This window comes from Geotrypetes seraphini, chromosome 6 (assembly GCF_902459505.1).
Source record: "Geotrypetes seraphini chromosome 6, aGeoSer1.1, whole genome shotgun sequence".
In the NCBI taxonomy this organism is placed as follows: domain Eukaryota; kingdom Metazoa; phylum Chordata; class Amphibia; order Gymnophiona; family Dermophiidae; genus Geotrypetes; species Geotrypetes seraphini.
This window is the reverse complement of record NC_047089.1, coordinates 180,612,439-180,628,767: the sequence shown is the minus strand read 5'-3', so window position 1 is coordinate 180,628,767 and position 16,329 is coordinate 180,612,439. Positions and strand designations below refer to the sequence as shown.

At 37.1% G+C, this 16,329-nt stretch overlaps 1 protein-coding gene across 1 annotated transcript in view; it reads left to right on the top strand.

Moving 5' to 3' along the window:
• The window catches only part of LMAN2L (lectin, mannose binding 2 like), a 48,320-nt gene that overhangs the window by 1,235 nt on the left and 30,756 nt on the right, over positions 1 to 16,329 (top strand). The window contains exon 2 of the mRNA XM_033949510.1: positions 12,943 to 13,061. Coding sequence (XP_033805401.1) covers positions 12,943 to 13,061 — 119 coding nt within the window. The remainder of the gene's footprint in view (positions 1 to 12,942; positions 13,062 to 16,329) is intronic.

The window sequence follows — 16,329 nt, the reverse complement described above, 5'->3', positions numbered from 1 at the left end:
CTGCCGGGAGGAGGGCTTTGAGCCACAGAAGACTGTCCCCAAAGCCCCTGCGGAGAGTCGGGCCAACCTCTCCTTCCTCACCGACGCCAAAGAAGCTGCAGCTGGGGAAGGCGGGACCTCCCCCACCGCGCCCAATACACCCAGGCCCCGCTCCCTCTCGTGCTCTGAGTACTCATGATTGGCTGAAGGGTGTCGTGCCGGTGCTGCAGGTACAGGGGGCTGCTTTTGTTGGAGAGGTGTGCTGGGGACAGGCAGCTTTGCTCATGGTGGGGGGGGGGGGGAAGGCAGCAGGGGGCCATGGAAAGACAGTCAGGGAGAGGGAAAGGGGGCTACTTTGGGGGGAGAGGTGTGCTGGGGGCAGACAGCTTTGCTCTGTGGGGGAAGACAGAAGGGGGCCATGGAGAGACAGTCAGGGAGAGGGAAAGGGAGCTGCTTTGGAGGGAGGGGGTGTGCTGGGAGGCAGACAGCTTTGATCTGGGGGGGATGACAGAAGGGGGCCATGGAGAGGGAAAGGGGGCTGCTTTGGGGGGCAGACAGCTTTGTTCTGGGGGGGGGGGGATGACACAAGGACACAGACACGAAGAATGCCACACAGGGGGCCAGAGACACAGACAGAAAGGAAGACAGACAGACAGCGTCCCAAGGAGAGACAGCCAGCGTCCAAGGAGAGAGAAATAAATAAACATAGACAGACAGACAGCGGCCAAGGGGAGAGAGAGGAAAAAAGAAAGACAGACACACACATCTATTCTAGCACCCGTTAATGTAACGGGCTTAAAGACTAATACACACACACACACACACATATATACAAACAAGCCACCTAGATAAACCAGTGCACGCATTTTCCCAAACTTCACGTGTGTTCACTTGTTAGTACCTACACCTACATGTTTTAGCCCTGTAGTATAGCCACCCACAGACATTTGTAATTGTATCCTTTGCCTTGCTATTTCTAGTGTTTTGAGTGACCTGCCTCCACTAGGCATATCCTCTCTGCTGTAGCAAGGAGTTTTTGACTTAGCTTTCTCCACTTGCTTGTACTGATAATAGCACATCTTTGAAAGATTGTTTATATTTATTTATCCAGACGTTCGTTTGAATACCCTTATACCAAATCATAATAAGTCACCTGTCTAGGACAAATATGTAACCTGTCTTGGATACATTTAGGCCAGCTCTCTTTCCCATTAACAATCTCTTGTATGTATTTATGCAGCTTAAAATGCATCACTAACAGTCATGCATTCTGTACTCACAGGTTTTTGCTCAGTGATACATACATGCTTGCATGTATTTACTTGAATTCACTAATCAGACCATGGTTTTTCTCTCACTCATTCACATTAATCTACCACAGTTATTTATCAGGTTCAGATATAAATGATGCATTTTTAAACAATCCTCTACTTGGTAATAATAATCTAACACATCCTCACCACTTCCCAAGTATAACCCATTCTTCAAACACAACTTTGTCAGATCTTTTTTTCGGGCCTCTTTACCACTACTTCATCACTGTCAAAATTTCTTTAGCGGGAAGAATTATATGAGAGATCCTACTGGCCCATATTATTCATTTAAATAGTGTCACTATTTGTAATACTTTAACTTTTTCATAAATATAAAGTACAAAGTGCTTTATTGTTTCATAACTTATCTTTTTAGTTGCTTTTAATAGTTAGACCCAGGAGAGACAGACCCAACATGTTTCACTTCAGAATGCTGTTTCAAGGGTCTTCCTACAATACAAAATAAGAGCATTAAGAATAAACATTTTATATTCAAAACGCTCCTCCCTTATACTAACTCATAACCTACACTTACTACAGTGGATTTTGTCATTTTCCTACTGATTTCAAAGAGCAAGATGGCAGTGGTCTCATTCTCCTCCCTTAAATCCTCCCCTCCATTAATCACAGCTGATTTCCCCCGCCCTTCATTGGGCAGCAGCTAGCCAATCAGAGACGCCCATTCCACCAGTGGAATGGGCATCTCTGATTGGCTAGCTGCTGCCCAATGAAGCGCAGGGGAAATCAGCTGTGATGATTGGAGGGGAGGATTTAAGGGAGGAGAAAGAGGCCACCGCCATCTTGCTCTTTGACAGCATTCAGTCTTATAGATCAGGGGTGCCCACACTTTTTTGGCTTGTGAGCTACTTTTAAAATGAGCAAGTTAAAATAATCTACCAACAATAATGTTTTAAAAAAACACAAAGCACACTGTATGCAGAGAAGATGTTAATTATCATTTGTATTTGGGGTTTTTTCAGAGGTGAAGGCAGATGACTTTAAAATATACAATGTCACCTCAGTAACAACTGAGACAATAGACAAATATACCCCCTCCCCTTTTACTAAACTGTGATAGCGGTTTTTCACGCAGGAAGCTGCGCTGAATGCCCCTCTTAGCTCTCGACGCTAAAAATCACTATCGCGGTTTAGTAAAAGAGGGCTATAGTGCAAAATATAGACAGCAGATAAAAATTCTCAAAATAGACACATTTTGATCACTAAATTGAAAATAAAATCATTTTGCTACCTTTTTGTCTGGTGATTTCATGAGTCTCTAGTTGCACTTCCTTCTTCTGTAAATCCAATATTTCTTTCTGTCTTTCTGCCCCCTCCCCTTTTCTTTCTGTCTCTTTCTTTCTCTCTCCCCCTGCCCTCCTCTTTATTTCTGTCTTTCTCTCTCCCCCTACCTGTCCTTCTCTCTCCCCATGCCTGCCTTTCTCTCTCCCCCTGCCCCCCCAAGCCATCATGCCGATTTCTCCACTTCGCCGATTCTTTTTGTCTCTCCTTGCCGCCCCCCCCCTAAGCCACCACGCCAATTTCTCCCTGCTTCCCCAAGCCAGGCTTGGCACGTACAAGCACCAGGCCCACAAGCCTTCACCTCCGACGTCAATTCAGACATCGGAGAGGAAGTTCCAGGCCAGCCAGGCAGCGATTGCCTGGCCCAGAACTTCCTCTCAATGTCAGAATTGATATCTGAGGTGAAGTCTTGTGGGCCCAGTGCTTGTACGCGCCTGGCCTGGCTCAGGAAGGAAGGAAGTAAAGATCGCAAAGGCAATGCGATCGACTTGAGTTGCCTTTGCGATCTACTGGACGATCACGATCGACCATTTGGGCACCCCTATTGTAGATCATTCCATTCTTCTATCCAGACTACAAGATATTGGGATCAGAGATACACTTCTCAAATGGTTTCAGTCATTTCTTATTGACTGTACTTACAATGTTACCTTTGAAGCAAATACCTCTCAAAACTTTTGTCTCTCTTCTGGTGTCCCTCAGGGAAATTACCCTATCACCAACTCTATTTAATATCTTTCTCTCCCCACTCCTGACCTTGCTTCAATCATTAGATTTCACATTTGTCTATGCTGATGACATCCAAATATTATCAATCATTAACCCTTCAGAAATTGACAGTATCATTAACAACAAATTGGCTTGCTCAAAATAAACTTATTATAAATCCATCAAAATCTAAAACTATTTTTTTGGACATTAAAAACCTCTACTCTATCTATCCAATTCTATTAAATGATATCCCGGTGCCCTTGGGCACCACAACATGGGTCTTAGGAATAATCTTAGACTCCTCCCTCTCGTTTAATACATAAATTTCTTCGGTTATACAAAGCTGTTTTTATAATCTAAGGGCTCCTTTTACAAAGGTGCGCTAGGACCTTAACGTGCGCAATAGCGTGCATTAAATTCCCCAGCGCGCTAGCCTCTACCGCCTCCTTTTTAGGAGGCGGTTGTGCGGTAATTTTGTGCGTGTGCTAAAAACCCTAACGTACCTTCGTAAAAGGAGCCCTAAGACATATTTGATCAATATCTTCTTTACTTTAACCTTCTGCTATTAACGTTTAGACTATTGCAACTCACTATATAAGGGCATACAAGTTAAAGAACTCAAAAGGCTCCAATTAATTCAAAATATAGCCATAAAACTTATAAATGGTCACAAAAAAGATGATCATGTAACACCTTTACTTAAATCGGCACACTGGCTACAAATATCACATCGAATTACATACAAAATTCTATTATTGGTGTTCAAAATTTACTCTACAGACACACCATTATTTCTCAATAAATTTCTGACACCCTACACTCCTTCTCAAACTCTAAGATCTCTAAATCATAATTGCTTTGTAGTTTCAAAATTATGGAACACTCTTCCTAGTAACCTTACACTTCAGACCTCTCTACAAATTTTTAAGAAAGATCTCAAAACTTTTCTTTTTTTAAAAAAAAAAAATCTTTATTCATTTTCAGAAATTACAACTGTACAATAATCACTCAGAAATATATTAATTAATCACTTGACAATCTTATTTGCAATCCTCCAAATATATAAATATAAAAGAATCCCATCCCTCCCACCCATATATTAATAATTAACAATTATCAATTATTGTCATTCATATTCCCATCCCCCCTTTATCTTAACCAATACTGAGGTGTTTAAGATGTCTGATCATTAGAATAAATAATCAGTGGCCCCCAAATCTTTTTAAACTTATTATAATTACCTTGTTGCATAGCAAGCACCCTTTCCATTTTATAAATATGGCATACTGAATTCCACCAGAAAATATAATTTAGTTTAGTATAATCTTTCCAATTTCCTGTAATTTGCTGAATGGCAACCCCTGTTAATATTAATAGAAGTTTATTATTATTTGCTGAAATTTGGCTTTTAAATCTCATTGATGTACCAAATAGTACAGTATCATATGAAAGGCCAACATGATTTTCTAACAATGAATTAATTTGGGGCCAGATTAACTTCCAAAAGGCATTTATATAGGGACAGAAAAATATCAAATGATCTAATGTCCCAGCTTCTAAACCACAATGCCATCTATTGGACCTTGAACTATCCAACTTCTGTAAACGAACTGGGGTCCATAAAGCTCTGTGCAACAAAAAAACCCAAATCTGTCTCATAGATGCTGCCCTTGTAGTTTTTATTCTCCAAGACCAAAAACGTGGTGGCCATTGAGAGGCAGAAATTTGGTGCCCAAGCTCAATGCTCCAAATATCCCTAAGAACAGTTTTTTGTTTTTTATTCAAATATCCATATAACAATTTATACCACTGTGCGGCTTGGTGGCCCAAGAAATCCGCCTGAAAGCACAGGAATTCCAAACTATACTGAGAATTAAGAACTTTCCATTCAGGGAACCCTTCCTGAATAGCCTGCTTCAACTGCAACCATTTAAAACTTTGTGATTTATTTAAACCAAATTTATGTTACAATTGTGAAAAACTAAGCAATGATCGATTTATAATTACATCATTTAAAGTTCGTATACCTGCAATGCTTCCAAACGATTTTAAACCCGCCAATTTAATCTTGGAGTTTACCCAAATGGATTGATTTAATGATTTGGAAATTGGATCTGGCGATAAATTACTAACATAACGTAAAGTCTTCCAAGTATCCAACAAAATTCTATTATTTTTATATTTCCTGGGCAAATTTATACTAATAAGATGAGACAAATGCAAAGGAAACAGGAGCCGCCATTCCAAATACAACCAGTCCGGTACATTTTCCATGAGATCTGGGAGAATCCAATTCATACCCTGTCTTTAAATATAGGCTTGATGATACCTATAAAAATTTGGAAAATTTACCCCTCCCTCTATAATTGTCTTTTATAGAGATACTAAAGCAATTCTAGGCCTTTTACCCAACCAAACAAATTTAGTAAGAATACTATTTAACCTTTTGTAAAACGACCCCTGGAAAAAAATTGGTATCATACTCATTTGATAACAAACCACAGGCAATATCATCATTTTGATCGTTTGAACTCTTCCCCACCAAGAAAGATGTAAAGGATTCCATTGCTCACACATCTCTGTTATTTTCTTTAATAAAAGTTTTTCATTATCCTTCACTGTGTCATCTATTGTGTTTTTAATGGTAATACCTAAGTACTTTAAACCCTCTTCTTTCCATATAAATGAGAATGAGTCAAATAATCCTTTGGTACAGTGAACATTAAGCGGGAGAACTTCAGACTTACTCCAATTAATCTTATAACCAGAAAACTTTCCAAACCTCTCTTTTAATTCAAGTAAACATGGAATGGTAGTTTCCGGTTCTCTCAAATAAAGCAGAATATCATCCGCATAAGCAGAGAGTTTAAATTCCCAATTTGAATAAGGAATGCCTCGTATCTCCCTTTCCTGATTGATGGCTATTAACAAAGGTTCCAGGACAACATCAAAAAGCAAAGGAGATAAAGGACAGCCTTGTCTAACTCCCCTTAGCAAGTTGAATCTATCTGACATGCTATTATTAATATATAATCTTGCACCAGGAGAGCTATACAATGTCTGAATCATTTGAATAAAACCAGAATCTATACCAAACCATTCTAAAGCCTGATACATAAAAGACCATTCAACTCTATCAAAAGCCTTCTCTGCATCTAAACTTTTCTATTTTCTGATGCTTTTCTGTAAGCATCAGCTTTTATTTTCTATACTATTGATCTCACCAGATGAAGCATATGGACTATCCCTATACCTCATGAGTTATCCTGCCACTATACTTTTCTATCAAAAATTGTATTTCTTCCCTTATCCTCCTGTGTATATATTGCTTTAATTATTTTGTTGTTCTAACATTTTCATTTTTTTAATTATTTAAAATATTTGTACTCATTTAATGTAAGCCACTTAGCTGTTCCATGATTTGTGGGATATCAAAAATTAATAAACTTGAAACTTGACTGTATCTCATTTTGCTTTGCTCGGACTGGGCTGACGCTTGAAGGCTGGGTCATGGCACTAAGGTTTGAGCAATGGTGACTTCAGTAGCTCATCTATATTCCTCTCCCATTGAGGACATCTGTAAAGCAGCAGCCTGGTCCTCAATCCATACCTTCACATCCCACTAGTGTTTAGAGAGATTCATTCCAGACATTATAGTTTGGCTAAACAGTTCTACAAAATGTATTCTCCACTTAAAAGCCAACCTCTCTCCAACCCTTTTTGGTTTCACCAGGCACATGGGAGTTGTCAATAACCCTAAAAGGCATGATCCTGGCAGTTAAGGAGTCCCACATGTGAGAATATACTGTCTGCTTGTCCTTGGATAAAGCGGTTACTTACCTGAAGCAGGAGTTATCCAAGGACAGCAGTCAGATATTGTCATGACCCTTCTGTGTCCCGTGTTTGGCTTCTTAGCTTTGTTACTGAACTGATGGTCCCGCAAGCTGATGGCAGGCAGGAAGGCACATTTGTAAGAGTGGTACGGGTAGTCTTGAGACTTTTAAAGTAACAGTACACTTTTGCACTCACCATACTGAGCTCCGTGGATGATGTCACCCCCACCTGTGAGAGTGCCTTCCTGCTGTCCTCAGATAATATCTGCTACAGATAAGTAACCGCTTTATCTGAGGCAGTGGAGGGTAAAGTGTCTTTTCCAAATCACAAGGAACATCAGAATTTGAGCCGTGTCTTTCCTATTTATCAAACTCCTGCTTTAACCGTAGGCTATTCCTTCACTTACATAAATGTTCATTAATTAATATTTTTTATGTATTAGGTTGGATTTTCTGAAACGGGTAGGGAGGGATTGGGGTTTTTTCTATTTTAATTATAATTGTTATACATATTAAATGTATTAGATAATATTTAAGATATTATAGAATATGAATATAAGAATGATATGTTGTACTTAAAGTGTTACATGAAGGAAAATCAAGTGTGTATTTATTTATTTATTTTAATTCTTTATTCATTTTCGTATGTTATAACAAGTGTAGCAAATAAACTCATTTAAAACTTAAAAATACACACTTGATTAACTCTCATATAAGCATCAAATTTAACATTTCATTACAAATTAAAATTCTATAATATTTTAAATATTATGAAAGAAATGTAATGTAATTTATTTCTTATATACCGCTACATCCGTTAGGTTCTAAGCGGTTTGAAGAAAATATACATTAAGATTATAAATGAGAAGTAAGAAGGTACTTAAAAATTCCCTTACTGTCCCGAAGGCTCACAATCTAACTAAAGTACCTGGAAATTAATAAATAAGAGAAAATAAAGATGGTTGAAAAAAGAAAAATTCTATGTGAATTTATAGGATGGAAAGAAATCTGACATTTATATCATCCTTATTGAATCTAATAGTCCCTCCCCCTCCCTCCCTATTCAATAAATCATAAAATTATGTGTGTATTTATAAGATCATATGACTTTTTCTGATGCACTTGTTGTTGTTTTTTTTTCCCATTATTTTTTATTTTCAAATTTTACATAAAGTGTACAAAATATTAAAGTACAATTGATAAATACATATTATCACTTTTATATCTAATACATTATATATCTAAGTTTGATTTTCCCCCTCACCCTCCCCCCACCCTTTTTTTACTTTAATATAATATTTTTAATTTTCAAATTTTACAGAAAGTGTACAACATGTTAGAATACAATTGATGAATATTCAATAACATTTTTATATCTAATACATTATGTTCTAAATAATTTTTATCCCCTCTCCCTCCCCCCACCCTTCTATTACTTTTCATTCATACATTACATATTGTATAATATATTATAACATATTATGTAGAAATTATTTTCCTTATCTCCCCTCTATGTATGTCATATAAAAGATCCTTAAATGAAGAAGAGAAGAAGAAAAATCGTACTATTTATTCATTACAATATTTTGTCAATGGCCCCCATATTTTTATAAATTTATTATATGTCCCTCTTTATATTGCTATTGTTCTTTCCATTTTAAATATATGACATATTGTATTCCACCAAAATGTATAATTTAGGTTGTTATAATTCTTCCAGTTGTTAGTTATATGCTGAATGGCAACCCCTGTCATAATCAATAAAAGCTTGTTATTTTCTGGTGAAATTTGACTTTTTTTCCTCATCATCATTCCAAATAATATTGTATCATATGATATTGCAATATGATTTTCCATCAATTTATTAATTTGTGGCCAAATTGAATTCCAAAAAGTTTTAATATAGGGACAATGTTATAGTAAATGATCTAATGTCCCTGGTTCTAGATTACAGTGCCAGCATTTATTAGACTTAGAACTGTCTAATTTTTGCAAACGTGTAGGGGTCCAAAAAGCTCTATGTAATAAAAAGAACCAAGTTTGTCTCATAGATGCTGACACTGTACATCCCATTCTCCAAGACCAAATTAGTGGCCATTGAGATGCATTAATCTGATGTCCAATCTCAATGCTCCAAATATCTCTTAGACCATTTTTTGGTTTTTTATTCAAATATCCAGATATTAATTTATACCACAATGCGGCTTGATGTCCTAGGAAGTCTGCTTGAAAACATAAGAACTTTAAACTATATTGATTATTTAATGTTTTCCATTCAGGGAACCCAACCTGAATGGCCTGCTTCAATTGCAACCATTTAAAACTTTGTGTTTTATTAAGACCAAATCTATGTTGCAATTGTGAAAAATCCAGCAGTTTTCCTTCTGAAATAACATCGTCTAGAGATCTAATGCCTGCAATAATCCAGTTCTTCCAAAGGATTTGAGCTCCGCCAATTTTGATCTTGGAGTTTATCCATATAGATTGATTAGTTGATTTGTTTATTGGGGTAGGTGTTAGTTTATCAATAAATCTCAATGTTTTCCAAGTATCCATTAATATTTTATTTTCTCTGTATCTTCTAGGTATATTAATACTTGGAAGATGAACTAAATTTAGGGGAAACATAAGGCGCCATTCTAAATATAACCAATCCGGTGCATTATCCATAAGTTCTGGGAGGATCCAATACATACCCTGACGTAGAATATAGGCTTGATGGTACCTATAGAAATTTGGAAAATTTATCCCTCCCTCCTTAATTGATTTTTGCAAGGTTACTAAAGCTATTCTAGGTGTTTTACCAAGCCAAAGAAATTTTGTTAAACTGCTATTGAGCTTTTTATAAAAGGACCCTTGAAAATAAATAGGTATCATACTCATTTGGTAGCAAACTACAGGTAATATCATCATTTTAATAGTTTGAACTCTTCCCCACCATGAAATATGTAATGGGTTCCATTGCTCACATAACTCCGTAACTTTTTTTAATACATATTTTTCATTCTCTTTTACAGTATCTTCAATTGTATTTTTAACTTGAATGCCAAGATATTTAAATCCTTCTTCTTTCCATATGAATGGAAAAGTATCAAATAATCCTTTTACACAATGAACATTCAAGGATATAATTTCAGATTTATTCCAATTAATTTTATAACCTGAAAATTTACCAAACTTATCAATTAATTCCAATAAAGAAGATAAGGTTGACTCTGGATTTCTCAAATAAAGTAAAATATCATCAGCATAAGCTGAAATTTTATATTCCATATCTGAATATGGAATACCTTGTATCTCCCTCGTTTGCTGTATTGCTAATAATAAGGGTTCTAATACAACATCAAATAACAAAGGAGATAAAGGACAACCTTGTCTAACTCCCCTCTGCAATTGAAAACCATCAGATATCTTATTATTAATATTTAGTCTTGCAATCGGGAAGCTATACAATGTTTTTACCATTTGTATAAATCCAGATCCTATACCAAACCATTCTAAAGCCTGATACATAAAATTCCATTCTACCCTATCAAATGCTTTTTCAGCATCTAATGAAACTGTAAAAGCCGGTTCATCTATTTTTTTTGATAAATTTAACATATGAAACAATAGTCTAGAGTTATTAGAGGAATGTCTTTTAGTAACGAAACCCGTTTGATGCATATCTATAATATGTGGGAGAGCTTTGGCTAATCTCAAAGCCAAAATTTTCGCCAAAAGTTTATTATCAACATTTATCAAAGATATAGGCCTGTAGTTTGAAACCAAAGTAGGATCTTTATTTGGCTTAGGCAAAACAATTATTATTGATTCAGCCATAGTACCTGTAATATTACCTTTTATAAGTTGTGTCTGATATAAATTTAGTAAATGTGGGGAAAGGACATTTTGAAATGTTTTATAAAATTCTACTGTATAACCATCACCACCTGGAGCGGATCCAACTCTAAGAGATCTCAATGCTGTTTCTAATTCTTTTAATGATATAGTTTCATCTAAACTCCGTTTTATATGATCAGGAACCTTAGGTCCATTAATTAAATCTAAAAAATTTTTTCCATCTTTTTGTCTCTCCAAATAAGGCTCGGAAGAATACAGGTCCTTATAAAATTTTAAAAATTGTTTTAATATTATATTTGTTTGATTTGTTATTATACCATTATCATCTTTTATTCCATTAATATTAGTTCTTCTTTTTTTTTGCTTTAAGATAATTTGCCAATATTCTCCCCGCCTTATTAGAATTTCCATAATACATTGTTTGCTTGGAAAACAAATCTCTTCTTATCATTTTTGAAGTTAATTCATTATATTTACCTTTTGCTTTCAAAAGAGCTTGCAAAACTTCATTTTCCCATTTACTTACCAATTTGGCTTCTAATATTTTTATTTCTTTTTCTAATTCTATATATTGTATTTTAATCTGTTTTCTAATAAAAGCTGAATATGATATAATATTTCCCCTCATAGTTGCTTTAAATGCATCCCATACATTCTCTATAGATGTATCCTCCACTAAATTTAGTTGAAAAAAATCGTTAATTTGTATTTTAAAATTTTCCAAAAATTTGTCGTCCACAAGCAATGCATTATCAAATCTCCAAAGAGGTCTACCATTCTCTAATTGATCTAATTGTAATTCTATCCATACTCCCGCATGATCTGAAATAATAATAGGATCTATGGAAGCTTTAATCACCTGTTGCACTTTATTTGTTGAAACAAAAATATAATCTATTCTTGAAAATGATTTATGAACCTGTGAACAAAATGAAAATTCCTGATCATTAAAATGAAGAATACGCCATATATCTTTCAAATCACATGTTTGAACCAAATTATCTAAACCTAAAGATTTTATACTTTTACCTGGTTTTTTATCTAATAATGGATCCATTACAGCATTAAAATCTCCAGCCACCACTAAATTAGAAGCAGCCAGTGGTAACAACATATTCTGTAATTTTTTAAAAAATTCTGATTGATTCGAATTAGGGGCATATATATTAAACAACGTCAGGGCATCATTTCCCATACTTATATCAATATGTATCCATCTTCCATGTGGATCTGAATTTTTTACCTTAATCTTGGCCATACATTTTTTATTTATAAGGATTGCTACCCCTGCTTTTTTACCCTCTGCTGGAGCAAAAAAACATTCCTTTACCCACCCACCCGATAGTTTCTGTGATTCCTTTATATTAAGATGGGTCTCCTGCAGACAGTAAATATCTGCATTTTGCTTTTTTAAAAATGTTAATATTTTTTTCCTTTTAATTACGTGATTCAGGCCATTGACATTAATAGAATATATCTTAAAAGACATTATAAATTTTAATACTTCTCATTATAATCTTCCTCTCCTCTTTTTTCATACTTAGAATCCAAAAAATGTTTTCCATGACACACATATTTACCCCTAAAGTATCTAATCCCTTGTTTATTTTTTCCTTAATCATTCTAGTAAATACTCTCCTTTTCCCTCCCTTTCCCACCCAATACAATGGCTGCTTAAGGATACACATTGATGCACTTGTTGTGATATGCAAAACTGAATAAAGAAATTTAAAAAAAAAATGTTCATTAATACATACAAAGTAACACAAGTTCTGAAGTGATAGCTACCATAAAAATTGAAATGAAGGCTTGAGCCTGAGGCATACAGTACTTCAGGCGTGGTGAAAATGAGCATTAGTTAAGAAAAATACTGATCCTTGCTTATAAAGTTTGAGAATAAATGCTTTGTCTAATAAGGTTATCTACTATAACATCTAATTCCTGATTTTGACTGTTGTCTCTAGGTGTGGGGGGTTCTTCCTCTTCTTTGTGGGACCTCCAGGGGAATGCTATGGTGACCACTCAGTATGTTCGTCTAACACCAGATGTGCAGAGCAAGCAAGGAGCGGTGTGGAACCGTGTGGTAAGAGCGGCGCACTCTGCATCTTGACATCTGGAAAAGGTTGCTGGGTGACAACTGCATGGAGTAAGGGACTCTTATGTAGGTCTGTAGTATTGTGGGATAGATCAGTGTTGTCATGTAGATATGTACATGTGAGGCAGATGAGTTGGTAATATAATAGTGATACCGCTTTAGTATGCTTGTGTGTAGTACTCTTTGATGTTATGACTTAGTGTGAGCGAGAACAAAAGTGCAACCCTATTCTGTGTGTAAAAGTGGGACAGATAAGTTTGTGGTATAGCTTTGGTACTTCTCCTTTTATTTGTCGGTTAACTTTCTTCTTTTTTGATAGTACACATTATAAAATTTTGTTGCCCTCACTTATATTTTCACTGCATTTTGCTGAGAAAAAATGAACTGTTGTTTCCCTCCAGTCAATGAAAGGGGATAAGAGCTGCAGGCAAATTGTGAGAGTAATTGGGGAAGGGGAGAGGTCAGAATCCGTGTGTCTGGGTGTTCTGATACAAGTTTTTTTTTTTTTTTTTTTAAATTTCTTTATTCATTTTATAACTTACATCAAGTGTACAGTAAATATCAAACAATTATAATTATAATTAGTCTTTAAGCCCGTTACATTAACGGGTGCTAGAATAGACGTGTCTGTCTGTGTTTCTTTATCTCTCTCTCCTTGGCCGCTGTCTGTATCCTTCTGTCTCCCCCTGCCCCCCGAGCAAAGCTGTCTGGCCCCAGCACCCACCTCCCCCCAAATGTCTATGAACTTTCTATACCACCCTTGAGAAGCAGAGCCAGGTGATATACAATCTATCAAGAAAAGGCTCTACAATTTATGAACAGCAAAATCCATTCACATAGAGAGGCAAGGAGATAGACATTCACACACTACTTTATAGGTTATTCCTTTAAACTGGAGTTTCTGGGGAACCAATGCCAGAGAGAGAAAAACTACAGGTGAATAGATTACTTGTCAAATGCTTGTTTTAAAAAGTCAGGTCTTAATGGCAGTTTTAAATTCCTTTAAGGAAGCCAAACTATGAATATACAATGAGAATGAATTCCAAGATGCAGGAGCCAGGGAATCAAACACACGCTGTCTTGTGGATTCATGATTTGCTTGTTAAGGGTTTGGGAGCAGCACTCCCATGTGCCATTTTAAGGAATGGAGAACACATGATGGAGAGTGTCAAGATAATCTGGGATACCTAATTTTAGTGCCTTGAAGGTCAGGACTAAGAACTTGTAGATAATTCTTTGTTTGACTGGAAGTCTGTGTCTAATTTTAAATAAGGGAGTAACATGGTCTAATTTATAAAGATAAAGAAGTCTTAATTTCTATGTTTTGAATTAATTGTATCTTCTTTAGAGTTGAGTGAGGGAGATGTGAGTAAATAATATTATAGTAGTCCATTGTAATTATGAGAAGGGAAAGAGTAAAGCTGTAGAAATATCTAGCAGGATTTGAGGAAAAGAAGCTATTAGGTAAAAAGTATTTCTCTGCCCTCTTGCTGTAACCACTGAAAATTTTAGTGTCTGGCATCCTTGAATTCTCCAGGTTTCTCTGTATGATTGCTTCCAACAGAATTGAGGCCATTCTTTCTACCCATCTCCTTTATTTTCTAAAAGACAGTGTAGCATTGTCCAAAGCTTGTATTCTCTAGGGCACATGTGTTAAACACAAGACCTGCGGGCAAAATTGGGCCCGTCTGGCCATTTTATGGTGCCCTTGGAGTGTGCGCCTGTCACTACACTCTCCAGGAACCTCATTGAGTCCCAACTCCCCCACCTAACACCTTCCTGCCGCTGAAATGTAAAATCTTCGGGCAGCCGACACAAAGCCAGCCTACTGCCATCGGCTTGCCCCAGAAGAGTTCTATCTGCAGCGTCCCGTCTGTGCGGGAAGAAGAAGTGCTGCAGAAAGAACACTTCTGGGGCAGGTCGATGGCGGGAGGCTGACTTTGCGTTGGCTGCCCAAAGATTTTAAATTTCAGCGGCGGGGAGGTTGGTAGGTGGGGTAATCGGGAACTAGGGACTGTCATACCTTAGGATCAGCTGAAAGGGGAGGGCTGGGGTTGGGAAAACAAGAAGGACAGATGCTGCACGGGCTGGGAGGGGGTTGGAAAGGACAGAGGCTGCATGGGCTGGAGGTTAGGAAGAGAGCAAAAGAGAGAAGCTAGCAGTGGTTGAGGGAAGAGAAAAAGAAAATTCTTGGACATAGGTGTGTGAAGTGGGAGGGAAAGAGAGATGCTATACATGGGGAAGAGGGAGAATTGTTGGACATGATAGTAGGGGAAAGGAGGGAGGGAGAAATTTTACACTGGGAAGGAGGAGAGATGACTCAAAGAAGGGAGAGATGTCAGATTCCTGAGAAGGGTGATGGAAGAGAGAGATGCCAGACCATGGAATGGAAGGGAAGGAGGGGAGAGAGAGATGCCAGACTGCAGAGAAGAGAGATGTTAGACCTTGGGAAGAGGAAGGGAAGGAGAGAGAGATACCAGACCATGGGAGAGGAGAGAGATTCCAGGCTATGGGAAGGAGAGGAGAAAGATGCCAGGCCATATGAGGGGGGGGAGACAGAGTTGTCTGACCATGGGAGAGGGATGAGATGGTGCACAGGGATGGAGGGGAAGAGGAGACAGAGGGAGGAAATGGTGCACAGCAATGAGTGCAGCAGGGAAGAGGTAAGAAAAATGTTTCTTATGAATAGATGGGAATAGGGGAGGAGATGGTACACATGGATAGATGGGAAGGGAAAGCTTTGAAAAGTAGATAGATTTTGAGAAGAAAGCATAAAAATGGAAGAAAGAATGTTAAAAGTTAGATGTATGGCAGAAATGGAAGTAAGAATGTTAAAAGATGGATGTACGGCAGAAAGTGAAGGGGAGAAAAACAACAAATGAATAAGGTGTCCCTGGATACACAGTTAAGAGCACAGACAGAAAGAAATGCAGCCAGAGACTGGGAAAGATGATTTGAAACCCAAAATCACCAGACAACAAAGGTAGGGGAAATGATTTTATTTTCAATTTAGTGATTGAATTGTGTCGGTTTTGAGAATTCACATCTGCTGTCTATATTTTACACTGTTCAGGAAGAAATGCATTTGTTTCTTTTTCTCTGGGGGTTGTACAGCATGCAGAGTCTTGCATCTTAGGGTTTCATTTATATCAGCGGTCTCAAACACGCGGCCCGCGGGCCGCATGTGCCTCTCCAGGTTTTATTTGCGGCCCGCGGTTTGGAGGCGATCATTCTCTTCCTTTTGGAGCAGCAGCCG